Here is a 15,393-nt window from a genome sequence, read left to right as displayed (position 1 = left end):
ATCGGCAGGGATCAGCAGGAATCAGCAGGGATCAGCAGGAATCGGCAGGAATCGGCAGGGATCGGCAGGGATCGGCAGGAATCGGCAGGAATCGGCAGGGATCAGCAGGAATCGGCAGGGATCGGCAGGAATCAGCAGGAATCGGCAGGGATCAGCAGGAATCCGCAGGGATCGGCAGGGATCAGCAGGAATCGGCAGGAATCAGCAGGGATCAGCAGGAATCGGCAGGAATCAGGCCCGGTTTCCCCAGGAATCCTGAGCCCTTTACTGACGTCATTTTTGGAAAATTCTTCCAATTTTTGAAATTTAAATAAATAAAAGTTACTCATGAAGCACATTTGGCCTTAGGAGAGCTCCAGTGACAGAATGCTCGGAATAGTGAGGAGGACCTTTGACCTGCAGTGAGCAGCCGGATGCGACCCACATCAGCCTCAACAGGTTCTGATCTGTCCCACCTCCAGATGTGGAGCTGAATCGTATCCGATAGTTTTCAGAGCGTCTGCAGTCTGAACGATCTTATCCGACTTTTACATCAACGACGTGAGATATGCTTCATAATTCTGCAACAGAAGGAGCCAGACGTGGCAAACGTCTAAAAATGTGTGAAAATGATGACATATGGGGACATTTTCCTGCCATAATTCAAGAGCACACGTTCATTTTGAAAGCAGGACTTCATGTCTTTCTTTTCAAAACTTGTTACGCTTGTACTCTAAACTTCTCACGCTCAGTCTCTGCTCGCTTACGGAAACGCTATTTGGCACAGTCGTCTGGCAACCTCTCAGCCAATAGAATTAAATTGTTGTACTGGGTGCGTTTGTTTCCTTATAGCAGGTGAGCCTGTGTGGCTACTATCGATTGTAGCAACATGCGCCACCCAGTGGATGTAGGGAGAAACAACAACGTCAGCTTTCTGCTCCGTAGTACAATAAACATTCACCAGCGCCGATCGCATAGGGAGGTAGGTGGGTAGGTAGGGTGGGTAGATGGGTAGGTAGGGTGGATGGGTAGGTAGGGTGGGTGGGTGGATGGGTAGATGGGTAGGTAGGGTGGGTGGGTGGATGGGTAGGTAGGGTGGGTGGGTAGATGGGTAGGTAGGGTGGGTGGATGGGTGTTTGGTCACCGTTACCTTGGAAACGCCCACGTGTTTAGCAAAGTTTAATCCATGAGATTAAATCAGATCTGGGTTCAGAGTGGAGGTTAGCAGGTCGATTTGATTACCGGAAGATGATTTTAATAACTTAATAAATAATAATTTCATCCTAATTAAAAATTTCCCAGCTGGTCAGGACGGCCGCAAAACACAGTCCAGCGGGTCACAAATGGCCCCCGGGCCACACTTTTTACACCTCTAGTTCCTGTTCCCACAGTAATAAAAAGTTAAATGTTCCCTTTTTTATGTTTCTGTTTTTTCCAGACTTGTCTGCAGGATTCCTGGTTTTTATCTCCTAACTGGACCGACTGGTTCAGGGATGAACTGGACCGGATTTCCAGAAATTCCCCCCGACATCGGATTCTGGTGGGAATGTGATCCGATAATCGGCTCAGATTTTTCTCTCATGTCACCTCAGGAACAATCAGCTGATCCAGCTTGGAAAAATGTTCTGGAAGCTCAAGCAGATAAAAGTGAGGAACGTCTCCTCCGGAGAGCTGAACTTTTCTTTCAGCTCATTCAGAACCAGGAGGAGGAAAACATCCGTTCAGATTCCGTTCAGATTCCGTTCGGTCCGTTTCCTCCGGATGCTCAGATTTCCTGGAACAAACTGTACACTTCCTGTTTCCGATGTTCACACCGGCGTTCCTCGCTGCTGCTTCCCAGAGGAACGACTCCAGAAACATCCCAGCAGGAACAGATGGAGAAAACAAACTGGACCTACCAGAACCAGAACATCCAACACAGAACCGGCCGCTCAGCCGGAAATCCACAGATCGGGCAGGAGTCAACAGAAACACTAAGAATCTGAGCGTCGCCACAGATCTTCCTCTGCAGTGCAACAAGTCGGACAGGCCGCCTGGAACCGGGCCAGAACCGGGTCCAGAACTCCAGGAGAACTGACACGGCTCGCGGAGAGAAAAGTCCTGAAACAAACTGGAATGAACCTCGACAGGAAAACTCTGCAGCGTCGATGATGCGGTCGTCCTGCAGGGGGCAGAACCAGGCCGACCCTGGACCGTTGGGTTCTGCTCATGGTTCTGGCCGGGTTCTGCCGGTGAACGGCTAACGGAACGTCGGCTCTGAGGAGAAAGGCACGTCATAAACACAGAGAAATCCCGGCAGCGGAACGCTGCACCGGGGTTGGAGCAAAAGCTGCTTCCGGTTCCTCCTGGTTCCCTCGGAGCGGGACGCGGCCGGCCCGGGTCCGGCCCGGTCCGCCCGAGTCGGCACGGCGGCGGGCCCTCCGGATCCGGGTCATACGAAGACCTTGGCGAGCGCGTCGGCGCCGGCGGTGCCGATGTAGCACTTGGTGGGGTGGAACGCCACGTCGTGGATGGACTCGTCGAACTTCTTCCGGTGGGCGGTGAACTCCTGGATGCAGGTCTTACTCTCCATGTTCCACAGGCGGATGGAGCAGTCGTGACCTGGCAGGGAGACAGACAATCAGGACGCACAACATTCCTGGGAATATTTTAGTTCCCAGGAAGCAGGAAGCCGTCCTGGGAAAACAATCCCACTGAAACCATTAATCCTGAATTCAGAGCAGAAATGAAGCCAAACCTGAACAATGAATATAAATATTTTACATTTAGGATGAAAACATCTTTACATGTAAAATTCAGAGGTTTGGTTAAAGGAATCTGCATTTAGGCAATAAAATGTTTTTTCCATATTCCATCTTTTCCCTGAGCTGCTGAACGCACCAAAACCTACCAATCAGAGCCAGGGGGAGGGGCTTAGCACTGTCAATCAATCTCATGTACTCGCTGCTAATGAGAGGGGGAAGGACATAGGCAACGTCACAAGATCCTGATTGACAGCGCTAAGACCCGCCTCCAGGCTCTGATTGGTTGTTTCCGGTTAGCGCTCGCAGAAGGAGATCGACTTTTTCACAGTTTTTTTTTTTTTTTTAAGGTTTTATTGGCTCTATTGGCCTTTATTTGATAGTTAATTGACAGGAAAGTTGGTAATGAGAGAAGGGAGGACATGCAGCGAAGGTCACCAGGCCGGGAATCGAACCTGCGACCGCCGCGTCGAGGACTGGGGCCTCCATACGTGGGCTGTGCTGAACCCCTGCGCCACCACAGCACAGCCAACTGGTGACAGTTTCAACAAATATATATAAAAAAACTTCTGAAAGTTTGTGCAGCTTTAACTGAACAACATGCAGAATGAGCCAATTTTCCTGATTGATCGCCAGAATGATTGATTATTTCAGTCAGGTAAAGTTCCTGGAATTCCACGTTTCATGGCGTTCCAGGAACTTCCTGGTTTCCTGGGATTTTATGTGGCGGAGGAACACGAAGCGGAGCGCAGGAATTGCAGCGGGTCGGGAAAATGTTCCGGTGAGATTCCGGGCCGAGTTGCTGCAGGAAGCTCAGGAGACTCACTTCCTGACATCAGGTAGAGCCCGTTCGGGTCCACAGACAGGCAGGTGACCGCGTCCAGGTGCGCCACCATGGAGTGGATCGGTTTACCTTCGGGAACACAGAACCCGGTTAGGAGACGGAACCGCAGGCGATCCGGCCGGAACCCGCAGGCGGCGCTCCCACCTGTGTTGTTGTCGAAGAACTGGATGTGGCGGTCCTCCTGGGCGGTGACGGTGATGGGCAGCGTGGGGTGGCTCAGGACCCGGTTGATCTGACAGGGACACTCTGGGGAGACAGACACCCAGCGGGTCAGAACCAGAACCGTATGGGCTGGAAATGGACCCGGTGAAGAACCCGGACCCATTCAGAACCAATCCCGCCCAGACAGAACCACCACGGGTCCGCTAACCCCTGGTGGGCGGGACCGGATCGGACCCGGATCCAACCGGTACCAGAGTGCAGCGAGCCGTTTGGGAACACTCCCAGCCATGTTTGGACTATTTAGCCTGACGGAAACATTTTCACCATGTCATCTCACTCATTCATCAATGGAACCAAATCAGATAATTATTAAACATTTAGTCTGAAACTGTGACATTTATGAATGAATGAATGGATGACATGCTGAGAATATGACCCATTTCCTTCTTTTGTGATAAAGAACCCAGTGTAACTCTGGAAGCAGCGCCCCCTAGCAGCGGGCGCAGGAAGCTGCTCCTGCTGGGATTTGTAGATTTATTATGAATAAAATCAAGAACTTTACAGTTAATAGTTGGAAGCTTCATGCAGAATAATGCCATACAGTGCAGCGCAGCAGGGTGGCGCTGTCCGCTCGTCTAGCCGCTCCAGCTCCACCCTGAAACCGTCCCGATCCGTGCCGGGTTTTCCCTCCGGCCCGTCCTACCTGCAGGCCCGGCGGAGTCGAACTTCAGAACCAGCTGCTGCGTCTCCATGTTGAAGAGTCCGATGTGACCCGAGTCGAACGACGTCACCATGTAGGCCGGGTCGCTGCTCACCAGGTCCACAGAGGTCGCGACCCCCAGGTCTGCAACAGGACCACAACACAGGGTCCGGTCCCGACCGGGTCATCAGCAGAACCTCTAACGGAACCGGCCCTCCACATGCATGGATGTGGGTCCTCACCTCCGTCTCCGTTGAACACGGCCAGCGCCGGACAGACGTCGGCGGCGTTCCAGAGCCGGACCGTCCCGTCGGCCGAGGCGGACAGCAGGCGGTGGTGAGGCGAGCTGTAGACCAGGCGCCACACGGCGTCCGAGTGGCCGCGCAGCGCCCCCCGCAGGACGGAGGCCTCTGCAGCGGGACACAGACAGACACCGTTAGAGCAGGGCTCCTCCGGGCCGGACCGGACCGGGCCGGGGCGCCGTACCGTAGGAGTCGTACGGGTCGACGTTGGGGCTCGGCGTGTTCCAGCTCTGGATGGTTCCGTCCGACCCGCCGCTGAAGCACTGGGCGCCGCTGGAGCTCAGGGTGACGCTGAGGACGGCGCCGCTGCACACAGAGACGGTACCGTCAGGACCGGTTCTGACCCGGTCCTGACCAGGTTCTAATAGGTTCTGGTCCGATCCAAATATTCCAATAGAGTCTGATTTGAACCAATCAGGTGTGGAAATGCAGATCTGATATATTTTATGGTAATAAAAACAGGAAGGTTTGTAGGAAAACGTGGAGCGGATTTCAGTCTGCAGAGCGTAATTCAGTCGTCTTTAGGAAGCAGACAGGAAAGCCAGGACTGGATCAACTGGAACCAAACATGTCGTGTCCATGAGGTCAGGGATCGTCAGGTCAGGGGTCATGGGTCAGGGCGGCTCACCTGTGAGCTCTGAAGGTGTAGATGGGCTCCACGTCTAACGCTGCACACCTGGAGGAACAGAACAGGAAGTTGAGATGAAAACCAGTCCAACTGAAGCGCTTCCCGTAGCTCCCAGCGTCTCAAACTGGGTCTGAACCTCCTTCGCCTCTCATCATCTTCCTCACATTAAAGCAGCTCCATCAAGAAACATTGCCTCCCTGAGGCCAGACTGAGAATTACATCAGTTACAAATTCAGAAATAAAATGGAAAATTCTGTATTGTCCAAATGCATCAGAACCAAAAACTCCCACTTTGTTGGAGCAGCGAACACATCATGAGGCAGCTGGCTGGCTCTGGGGTCAGGTAAAGTTCAGCGTGGCGCCTCACTTCTTGGCGGGCGCCGTCTTCTGCAGGTTCCAGAGCTTCAGGGTGTGGTCGTCGGACGCCGTGACCAGAACCGGCTCCACCGGGTGGAAGGCCAGGCCGCGCACTGAGTCGAAGTGGCTCCGCAGGGCGAACTTCGGGTTCCACGTTTTCCTCAGAGCCTCCGAGTTCGAGGCCATCTGGGAGAGACGAGACGGTCTGTTCATCCAACCGGTCATCCAACCGTCCAACAGGAACATGTCTCTGGACTCACGTCGTATCCCAGACTCTCCGCCTCGTTGGCGACCGTCAGCTGGGCCAGTTCTCCCAGTTCTCCCAGCGCCAGCTCGTTGGAGACGGCCTCATCCACTCTGCCCAAGATGAAGGACTTCCCTCCGGACGGCAGGAACGTCATCGGCTCTGCAGGGACCAACAGCAGGAATGTAGCCGTGCTGCAACGCACCGGCGCGGCGGAGGGGGCGGAGCTTACCGTCATCCGGCCGGCCCACTTCCTGTTCGCTCAGTCTGGGAACGCTGGGGCGGGATGGAGGCGACACAGCCGGCGGCAGGGGCGGCTCCTCGGTGTCCCGCAGGTTAGCCAGCATGTCCTGCAGCTTGGAGCGGTTCGGCCCTGAGGAAGAGGAGAGGAGGAAGCAACAGAACCAGACATCATCAGGCATGTTGTGTCTCCAGGGGGCGTGGCCTAAAGAGGTCAACACCTCTGAGGTGTGAATAATTTATTATGAGGCAGCAGCTTTTGTGGAGGTAAAAACAGATTCAGCAGCTCTGAGGTGAAAAATGACCAACAGTTTGTCAGAGATGCTCCAGAAAACGCTGCAAACAGCCAGCGGTGGGAGCACGTCTGCTAGCAGCAGAGCTAACACTTAGCATAGTGCTTTAGCACATTTAGCTTCCACTACTTTTTCCAGAGGAATTCTGAATGCTAATTTACTCAGCTGGTTCGTTAACGATCAGTTGAATAAAGTTTGACGTGTTTTAGGTTTGAGCTAACGACTGCTCTTATTTTGAAGTCTGTTTACGCAGCATTTCCATTTCCTCTCCCCACGTTTTCTATTTTTCCTCAGTGACTTTATGTGAAACAAAGAAACATACAGGATCAAAATAAAACAGACAACATAAACACCACATCTAAAGGTGTTATGCAACAGGGTTGTGTTTAAAAAAAAAAACTTGGTTGCGTAATAATTCTGCACAATAATAGTTTCCCAATAATTCTATTCTCCTAAAGAAAGTATTTTTTCTTTTACACTTATTTTCCAAGTGTTTTTGATATAAACTGGTAAGAACCAGGTTGAATTTTCAGTTTTAATCTGAGATTAAACTGTGAAATAAACTGTATTTATCTTTACATGTGGTAGGGGGCGCTGTTTGACAGAATAAAGGAGGAAAAAGCTGAAAAGAAGAAAACAAATTCCTCCAGGAAAGTCAACCCAGCAGGTTGGAAAACCCGGAACGGAACCTGAGCAGCCGGATCAGGACTCACTCTTCACTCCTTTTTTCCCCTTCCTCTCCTTCCTGTACTGCTCCTTCAGCTGGGCGATCAGGCTCTGGTCCACGTCCCAGCCCAGTTCTCCCAGAGCCGCCGGCTCTTCCTTCTCTGTGGGTCAGAACCATCAGAACATCACAGCAGGTTAACAGAACGGGAACGAGATGCTTGCAGTCTGGAGCTGATCGTATTTCTGTAAATATAATATAAATATAAAATATAATAATACTTCAGACAGAGAAGAAGAATCAGAAGAAAAGGAAGTGAAATCAAAATGATTAAGAAAATAAAAGCATGAATAAAGTGTAAAGTGCTGCAGTTCCTGCATCTGAGCTGCAGGGGGAGCCGCTGAGCAGCATTTCTACTGATCCTCCTTTTTAGCTGATCTGGGAGTAAACCGGGCCGGTTCTGATCGACAGCTCAAGTTCAACAGTGAGCTGAGACCCGAACCCGGATCTGGTCTGGGTTCTGGCCCATCTGGGCCCGGTTCTGAGCGGTTCTGGCTGCGTGTGAAAGCAGCTCTGAGTCACGCTGAGGTGTTGAATCATTGGCTGCGTGGGAGAGCCCTCCATCACGGGTTGCTAAGCAACCAGAGAGAAGGAGAGATGTTCTGCTCAAGTACCAGAACATGGGTCAGAGTCGGATCAGGAGGTTCTGGAGGAAACCGGCTGAGCTGCAGCTTCTGGAAAACAAACTGCTTTAGATCCAGAACCGACCCGGTTTACTGCTGTATGTCAGACCAGAATCTGACGAGGTTCTGCTGGACCCGACCCGGCTCACCCCAGTCTTCCCCTCTCCTCGGATCCGACCCGTCCAGCTCGTCCGGACTGGCCAGGAAGTCGAAGCCCTTCAGCGCCTCCTCAGTGTCGGGGTCGTCGCTGAGGTCAGAGGCGCTGGACGACGGCGGCTTCTTCCTCACCATCTGGAACCATCAGAACCCAGGTCTGGGTCACAGGAACCCGGTTCTGCTCCCAGACTCAACAAGGACAGATTGGACTTACGGCAGCCAGGTCCAGAACGGTTCTGTCTTTGGACTCGCTGTCCTCTTCCTCGTCTTCGTCGCTGAACTCGGCCGCGGCGCTCTCAATGAACCGGAACGCCTCCAGAACAGTAGCCGGGTCCGACAGGTCCGGTTTACTGGAGGGACAGGCGACCCGGTTAATCGGGGCTCTGAAGGTTCTGGGTATTTCGGGTTCTGGCTCGGCTCTTACCTGACCATGCCGCTGTCCTTCAGTGAGGACGGCTCGGTTCCGTTCACCATGGGCCCGGTTCTCCGGTCCGGCGGGCCGTCTCCGGGTTCTCCGGACAGGCCCAGCAGAACCCGAACCCTCTGGGACTTCACGTCCAGGATGGCGTCGGTGTATCCGACCTCCTGGAGGTACCTGGGGAAACGGGCTGGCAGTTAGTCCGGACCAGGAAAAAGGTTCTGCAGGAGCTTCCCAGTGTGACCAGTGTAAGCTCCCCGACTGGTCTGCGGCCTCTCACTGGTCATAATGTTCTGCCTGATCAGTCCAAACCTGAACTAAGGTTCTGTTCAGAACTCCGGACCCGTCCTCTTCCTCAAGTCTTGCTTTTGTTCCAAAAATTCCCTGGCAGCGAGTCGGAACGATCCGATCCGTTTTCTGTCTCAGAGATCAGACAGTGAAGGCTTCAGAACATCAGAACCATCTGGACCCAGATGTTCTGATCTGTCCCTGGTTCTGATCCGGAGGGAATGCTGAACCTGCAGCAGCACTCTCTCATGAGGAAATCAGTATCAAATATTCCCAACATTCAGAACCCAATCAGATCCAGCAGGTAGTTTACCTAAAGTTCCAGAATTCCTGCTCAGCTGGATCGGATCGGTCCGGGTTGGTTCTGTCAGCCAGCGGAGCTGCCCGGTCCGATGTGGAGCGACGTTCCTGAACAGCCTGCAGTCCCCCCTCCCCCGTACCAGCCGCTCCTGTCGCACCAGCACACAATCCTCCATTCAGCGTTCCCAGACACTGCTGGGACAAAACAGCAGAGCGGGGCGGCGTCTCCAGAGCGGGGCGGCGTCTCCAGAGCGGGGCGGCGTCCCCAGAGCGGGGCAGCGTTCCCAGAGCGGGGCAGCTGTTCCGACTGCAGCCAGCCAGGTGGTTCAGATGGGAACGCTTGTCATCACCACAAGGGAGACGACGCTGAGATATCCCAGCCTTTTTAAGCACAGTGAACTGAGCACACACACAGATCTATCCTCTAGATTTCCTGCCTTAAGGTCAGAACTGGATCTGCGGTGTGTGTGTGTGTGTGTGTGTGTACACTTGTTTATAGTGCATATTGAGGACCACTGTCACCACTTCAACCCATGGTTTGAGGTCATCTCTGGAAGCGAGGACATTTTCCTGGTTCTCAGTTTTTGTTCAGTTTTGCTGGTAGGAATAGAGGTGAGATGTGAATCATTAAGTTCTGGTTCAGGTTTGGAGTAACTAGTACTGGTCTGGGAAAATGTCTGGGATTGGCTTGAGTGCAGCCACTGAAATGAATGGAAGATTCAAAGTCCTCAGTTTGTATGGAAGTACGTGTGCGTGTGTGTGTGTGTGTGTGTGTGTACTCACTGTCGGAGCAGCTGCCGACCCTGTTTCCAGCTCAGCTGATGGCTGCTGTTGGGAGGACTGGAAGCTTCGCTTTCGTTGCCTTCATCTGAGGAAGAAACATCCATCATCCATCCAATCATCCATCATGCATGTACCCCTCTTTCATCCCTCCTTACCTGAGTCGTAACTCGGAGCTCTGATCTCTCCCTGGTTCAGTTCCGTTCCATATTTCAGTTTATGATATTTGGCTCTGAGGAACAGCAAACACGTCATAAAAATATAATCTAAAACCAGATCAGGTAACTGACTGAGCAGGTTCTTTTTCAGAAGTTCTGGTCCAAAAACAACAACTTCTGTCAGTGAATATTGTCTGATTGGAAGAATTAAAATACTAAAGAGAATCGGACCAATCACACAGCCCTGTGACACTCCACCAGTAACCATTCATTTATAAACAAACTGGGATGTGTGGACCAATCAGAGCTGAACCAGTCTGGTTCTGCCAACAATGTCTTCAAGAAACTGACTGACTCGGCTCTTATCTGAACATTAGTGATGGAGATACATTCAACTTAAAATTTATCTTAAATCTGCAGTTGGCTTTAGGACCAGCTCTCCACCAATTAGAGGACCAGTTTTCCACCAATCAGAGAGCAGCCTCACCTCTCCTGCTTCAGGGCGTACTCCAGCATCTTGATGCGCCTCACCAGGTCCTTCTTCAGGTTCTCCTGCCCTCGCCGCTCCCCCTGTAGGAAGGCGATCTGCGCCTGCAGAGAGCATGGAGACACAAACACGTTCCGGTTTCACAAGGCAGAACCGTCTGGAATTCCTCTAAACACATTCTAGGAAAATTTGAAGACCAGAACCAGGTGAAACGAGTTGAAACCAGTAAAGTCTAAATAGGAGTCTGTCTCCACGGGACGAGCCTCATTCCTGTGGGAGTCGTGACCTTAAAGCCTCCTGGGAAACCAGACCAGCTGACCGACCTTTGACCCCTTCACATGTCGGGTCTCTTTCTACATGACCAATCCGATGAGGTGTTAAAAGCTGCAATGTTGAACATTTAGAGAAAATTCCTCCATTTGTGATGTTTGATGCAGGAACTCCAGCAGCACTCGGACCCGACTCAGAACCTGTCTGCTAACAGTGCGGTCGACCCGGTTCTATTGGAACCTAAACATCTGCTCCGCCTCCAGCTGTGGTTCTTTCTCTCTGCTGAGTCAAACCAACCTGTTCCCCTCCTGGCCTGTGGGGGCGCTGCACCAAGAACCACTGAAGGAAACGACACAAAAACCTCTGAAGACACTGAGAGCAACTTCCTTCTTCACCAGATGGAAACAAGATGGAGGATTTTAGCGGTTGGAGGATTTCTCTTTAGTCTTTGGCTAAAAACTAGGAGCTATTTCTCCTGCTAGCCTAACAAGTTAGCTTTGGTTGTATTTACCCAGAATGCCATGTGCTGTAGTCCACTTCCTGCTTTTGGAGCGGTCTCTGGTCACATATGCATTCAAACTGAACCAGAGTTCACTTCAACCAAACCCAGACCGAAGTTTGGAGGACCAGAGTTTGTTTTGGTTTTTTTGGTTAGCATCAGAGTTTGATTTCGCATAGACAGGAGGTCTCACTCTGCTGCCTATTTAATCTCCCACTTCAGAGATCATCCACTTCATTCCGGGACGACTGGGAATTTCCTGCAGCCTGAATCTGGAGCAGCGAGGGGATTATGGTTCCTCATGAAGACGAGGCAGCGGGGGCTAAGCTGATGAAGATGAGGGGAGCACTCCCAGGGAGAACAAGAGGACGAATGCAGGAGAGGAGGAGGAAGTCCCAGTCAGAACTTGACCCGGTTCTTCTCTGGTTCTGACCCACTTTCAGCCTCTGACTCGTTCAGGAATTCCCATCTTTATGTCATTAAACTCCAACATTCCCAGGAATCTGCTGAGGATTCAGATGGATCGACATCCCAGAAATAAACTTCGGTCCAGTTGATCCGGTCCAGTTGATCCGGTCCGGTCCGACCCTCTGCAGAGCAAAGCACTGGGGTCACAAAACCTTCTGTCATGTTGGCTAAAATCGTCGGGTCAAAAGTTCTCACAGGCTGAGGAAAAATCTAATCAAATCAAATCAAGCAAACAAAGTCGTCTGATTTTTTGTTTTTGTGTGAAATGCATTTCATTCATCGCATCCAAAACAAGAAACGTTTGTCGTTTGTAGAAAAGCCTGTAGCTTCACATTTCTTTTGGGCTCAACTGAACAAATTTATTCTCAGAAAGAAAGTAGGATTTATGTCACTTTCTTTCAAAATGCTGCTCAAATTTAATAAATGAAATAAAAGCTGATTTTAATTCAGTAAAGTCGGTTTTTCAGTGAAAGACTCTGGATAAACAAAGTTCTTCTGGTTATAAAAACAAAGATTTTCCCTCGTCAGAAAATCGTATCAGAAATAATTTTATCCTGACTGAAATTAAAATTCTCAACCAGCTGAACTGGACGGGTCAGACGGGTCAAACGGGTCGGTGTCCAACTGCAAGACATCCGTCCAAGACCACAAATGGCCCCCGCGCCGCACTTTGGACACCTCTGGTTTAAAACTGTTTTTTTTACAAATACAATCTGCAGTTCTGACCGGTTCTGATGGTTCTCTTTGGGCTCCTGTGTCTCCAGGATGCTGGATGTTCTGTGAGGACAGAACCAGAACATCTGGACTCTGTTCAGGGTTAAACCCAAACACTCCACACTTTTCAGAGTTCAGTCAGTTGAAATGTTGAAAACCAGAAACATTTTTCTTCCACTGGTCCAACACCAGACGCTGAACCAGCAGAACCGGAGCCGAGTGGAGAGGACCCGGTCCGGTTCAGCACCAGGTCCGATCTGCAGTGCTTCTCCAGTTCTTCTGGCCCAACGAGGTTTCCTCTGGAGTGATCAGCTGATCCGGGTTTCAGAGCTGCAGCTCCTGAAGCCTGACGGGACCTTCATCATCATCATCATCATCATCTTCATCTCTCCAATATTCCTGCTGTTTTACTAATAAATTATTCATTTTTAGGTCCACAATGTCAGTAGAAGCTGCGTTACCGACCCGAACTCCTCCTGAAGAGACCCGAACCGGTCAACGCAGCCTGTGCGGGGAATCCCCGCAAACAACCAACGTGCGCCCTTTATCGGACACCGCCAGGGGTTCTCCGTGTCTGATGATTGGGAGCAGCGTATGTCCGATAATGGAAGCCCCTTATTCCTGTTGTTTTTAACGCGTTTTGTCCCGCAGGTAAAAAAAAAAAAAAAAAGTGACGTAACCACGCAGGACCACCTGTTCCCGACACACACGCGGAACCACCAACACAACAAGCGCCGATAGGTCATTTAGCATCCGAACCGAGCCGAGCCGAACCGGGTCTCACCTGGAGCTCGGCCCGCTCCACCTCCCACTGGGCCCGTTCCACGTCGAACCGGGCCCACTCGTGCTGTAGGAAGTGGAGGATCCCCGGGATGCTGTAGTGAGCCCGGGCCGCGGCTCCGTCCGCGGGCGGCGGGGCTCTGGCGCTCCCGGTGCCGCCGGAACCCGAACCGCCGCCGCCGCTGAGGAACACTCCGGGACCGGCCTGCTCATCCATGGCCGGACCGGGCAGGAGGAGGCTGGTTCGGTCCGGTCCGGTTCGGCTCTGACACCCGCTGCTGCAGGGACTCCTCAGTCCATGAAGGAGCTGCGAGGAGAACCGAACAGCCTGACCCAGCTGTCAGATGGACGGACCGCAAAGCTTCCCGCGTTTACACCGCAACCGCACTTCCGGGCTGGACCTTCACAATAAGAGGTGCAACGCAAACAGCAGAAGATGCAAAGAAAAAAGCTGGGATGTTTTTTATAGCAATAAATAAACCATTTATTCACTACAAAAACAAAATCTAAAGTATTAACGCAAAAAATGATGAGTCTCCTCTGATTGGCTGAATTATGAATATATCACGTTTGCATCTGTCGCTGCCATGATTTTTATGGGTTATTTTAACTTAATTCCTTATTTAATGGCCACATTGTAATGGTGAAATTGTGAGGAGAATTGGATCCAGACAGGAGAGCAGCGTGTTGAGACCACCTGTGGTGATGATGATGATGATGATGATGATGATGATGATGATGATGATTTAATAAATGCATCACAGAACAAACACCTTGCAGCCAAAGATTGATTTATTATTAATGTTTCTGCAGCAGCAGCTCCTCAGGCAGCTGCAGTTATGGATTCATCTCCAATATAATAAAATCTGCTGCTGAAAGAAGGAAAGTTTAACTTTTTAACGTCAAAGTCACATATAAGAAGGAAACTAACTTCATATTTCACCTGGAATGTGGAACCATAAACATCTGGATTTGTTAAGAAGCCAGTTTATTTTCATGCGGTCAGATCAACAGCTGCAGTCGTCCATCTGCACTGTTTGGTTAAATGACCTTTTCTGATTTACACTTTTCTGTTTCCATATGGAGTCAAAATTCATCCTGTTGATAGATTTGATTGCTGGTATTGATCATGCAGGAGAGATAAATCTGTGTCCATTTATTTAAACGAGTTTCACATTTTTGAAGTTTCTCCCAAATATTCAGATTTATTTTTATTAATATGCACCCAGATATTTGAGGTTGGATTTTACAGGAATGTTAAAAGCAGTAGATAAAGGTCAGTCTTCTAGAGGCTACATTTCACACTTATTTACATTTAATTTAAGATCTGAGGTCTTTGGAAACGTTTCAGTGAGAAACATTCAGGTTATGTAAGGAGATGTTGTGTCATCAGCCAGCTGACCAATAGAAACTGGATCTTTAACTAACATGAGGAAAATGATCAACACATGAAAACTGACAGCGCCACAAATACTGGCTGGAAATATAAAATAATCTTTGAAGGATGAAAATAATCAACTTGAGGCAGATGGAGGCCGGAAGACGATCAAGAGGAGTTAGACCAGATATTTTAGTTTTATTTAACTTAATTCATCCTGTTGAGATAAAAAACCTCCTTTTCGAAGGAGTCCTGGCCAAGAGGCAGAACAAACGAAACCAGTAAAAACCAGCGCAGAGCCAGGAAACATGAGCTTCACATGTAAATCAGAATGATGAACATGAACGTCTCCTCGTTACTTAGATCTGATTAAATGAAGGGAAACTTTTACCAGAACCAGAATCGATCCCAGAACTCCTCCCTGTCGGGATCCTGATGGTCCGCAAACACCTGGCAGCTAAGAGCCAATCAGAATCCTCGGATTGGACCGGTCCTTTCTTAGGCTTTTATTTTGAAGGAATATTCACTTATTTCCGTCTGTAGCGACTTGACTCACCTGTGTGATGACGTCAAGCTCCTCGTTCCCTTCAGGTGATTGGCTGCTGCAGGTGATCGGCGTAGTTTCTCCTCCTTCAGGAAAATATTATTTAATAATCTGAAATAATAAAATATAAATGGTAAAACACCGGAAGTCAGTGATTTGAAGGCTGAGCATAAATAAATAAAGTATAAATAAATATGACGAAAATTAAAGATGAACCAGGAACTGAACTGGCTGATAAAATCAAATATTTATATAAAAATGGTTTAATTAACTCCGACAGACTGGTGACCCGTCCAGGTGACCCGTCCAGGTGACC

General features: G+C 50.2%; 1 protein-coding gene across 2 annotated transcripts; it reads right to left on the bottom strand.

Moving 5' to 3' along the window:
* Nucleotides 1-1,354: 1,354 nt before the first annotated feature.
* On the bottom strand, nucleotides 1,355-13,840 carry LOC103472140 (striatin-like). Of its 2 annotated transcripts, none has more exons than XM_008421545.2 (18): nucleotides 13,160-13,840; nucleotides 10,425-10,528; nucleotides 9,938-10,011; nucleotides 9,783-9,867; nucleotides 8,418-8,588; nucleotides 8,208-8,343; nucleotides 7,987-8,128; nucleotides 7,204-7,317; nucleotides 6,190-6,330; nucleotides 5,974-6,119; nucleotides 5,724-5,899; nucleotides 5,357-5,404; nucleotides 4,913-5,034; nucleotides 4,669-4,836; nucleotides 4,430-4,570; nucleotides 3,709-3,810; nucleotides 3,547-3,633; nucleotides 1,355-2,580 (listed from the first exon to the last, which is right to left on the bottom strand). In XM_008421545.2, the coding sequence occupies exons 1-18, from the start codon at nucleotides 13,370-13,372 to the stop codon at nucleotides 2,411-2,413; spliced, it is 2,340 nt and encodes a 779-aa protein (XP_008419767.1). In that variant the 5' UTR covers nucleotides 13,373-13,840; the 3' UTR covers nucleotides 1,355-2,410. The 2 variants fall into 2 exon arrangements, with proteins under 2 accessions (XP_008419767.1, XP_008419777.1); XM_008421555.2 differs by lacking the exon at nucleotides 13,160-13,840 and adding an exon at nucleotides 11,206-11,238.
* Between the last annotated feature and the right edge of the window lie 1,553 nt (nucleotides 13,841-15,393).

This window comes from Poecilia reticulata, linkage group LG1, assembly GCF_000633615.1.
Source record: "Poecilia reticulata strain Guanapo linkage group LG1, Guppy_female_1.0+MT, whole genome shotgun sequence".
NCBI lineage: Eukaryota > Metazoa > Chordata > Actinopteri > Cyprinodontiformes > Poeciliidae > Poecilia > Poecilia reticulata.
Note: the sequence above shows the minus strand (reverse complement) of the source record. Positions and strands in the feature narration are given on the sequence as shown.

What these genes read in the sequence shown, in the direction of transcription:
- LOC103472140 (XM_008421545.2), bottom strand. Translation starts at nt 13,372, where the DNA reads ATGGATGAGCAGGCCGGTCCCGGAGTGTTCCTCAGCGGCGGCGGCGGT. An exon ending in GAGGAGAGGGGAAGACTGGG is followed by an intron (nt 7,318 to 7,986) that starts GTGAGCCGGGTC and finishes TCTGACCCACAG; the next exon opens with AGAAGGAAGAGCCGGCGGCT. An exon ending in GCTCTACCTGATGTCAGGAA is followed by an intron (nt 2,581 to 3,546) that starts GTGAGTCTCCTG and finishes TCTCCCTGCCAG; the next exon opens with GTCACGACTGCTCCATCCGC.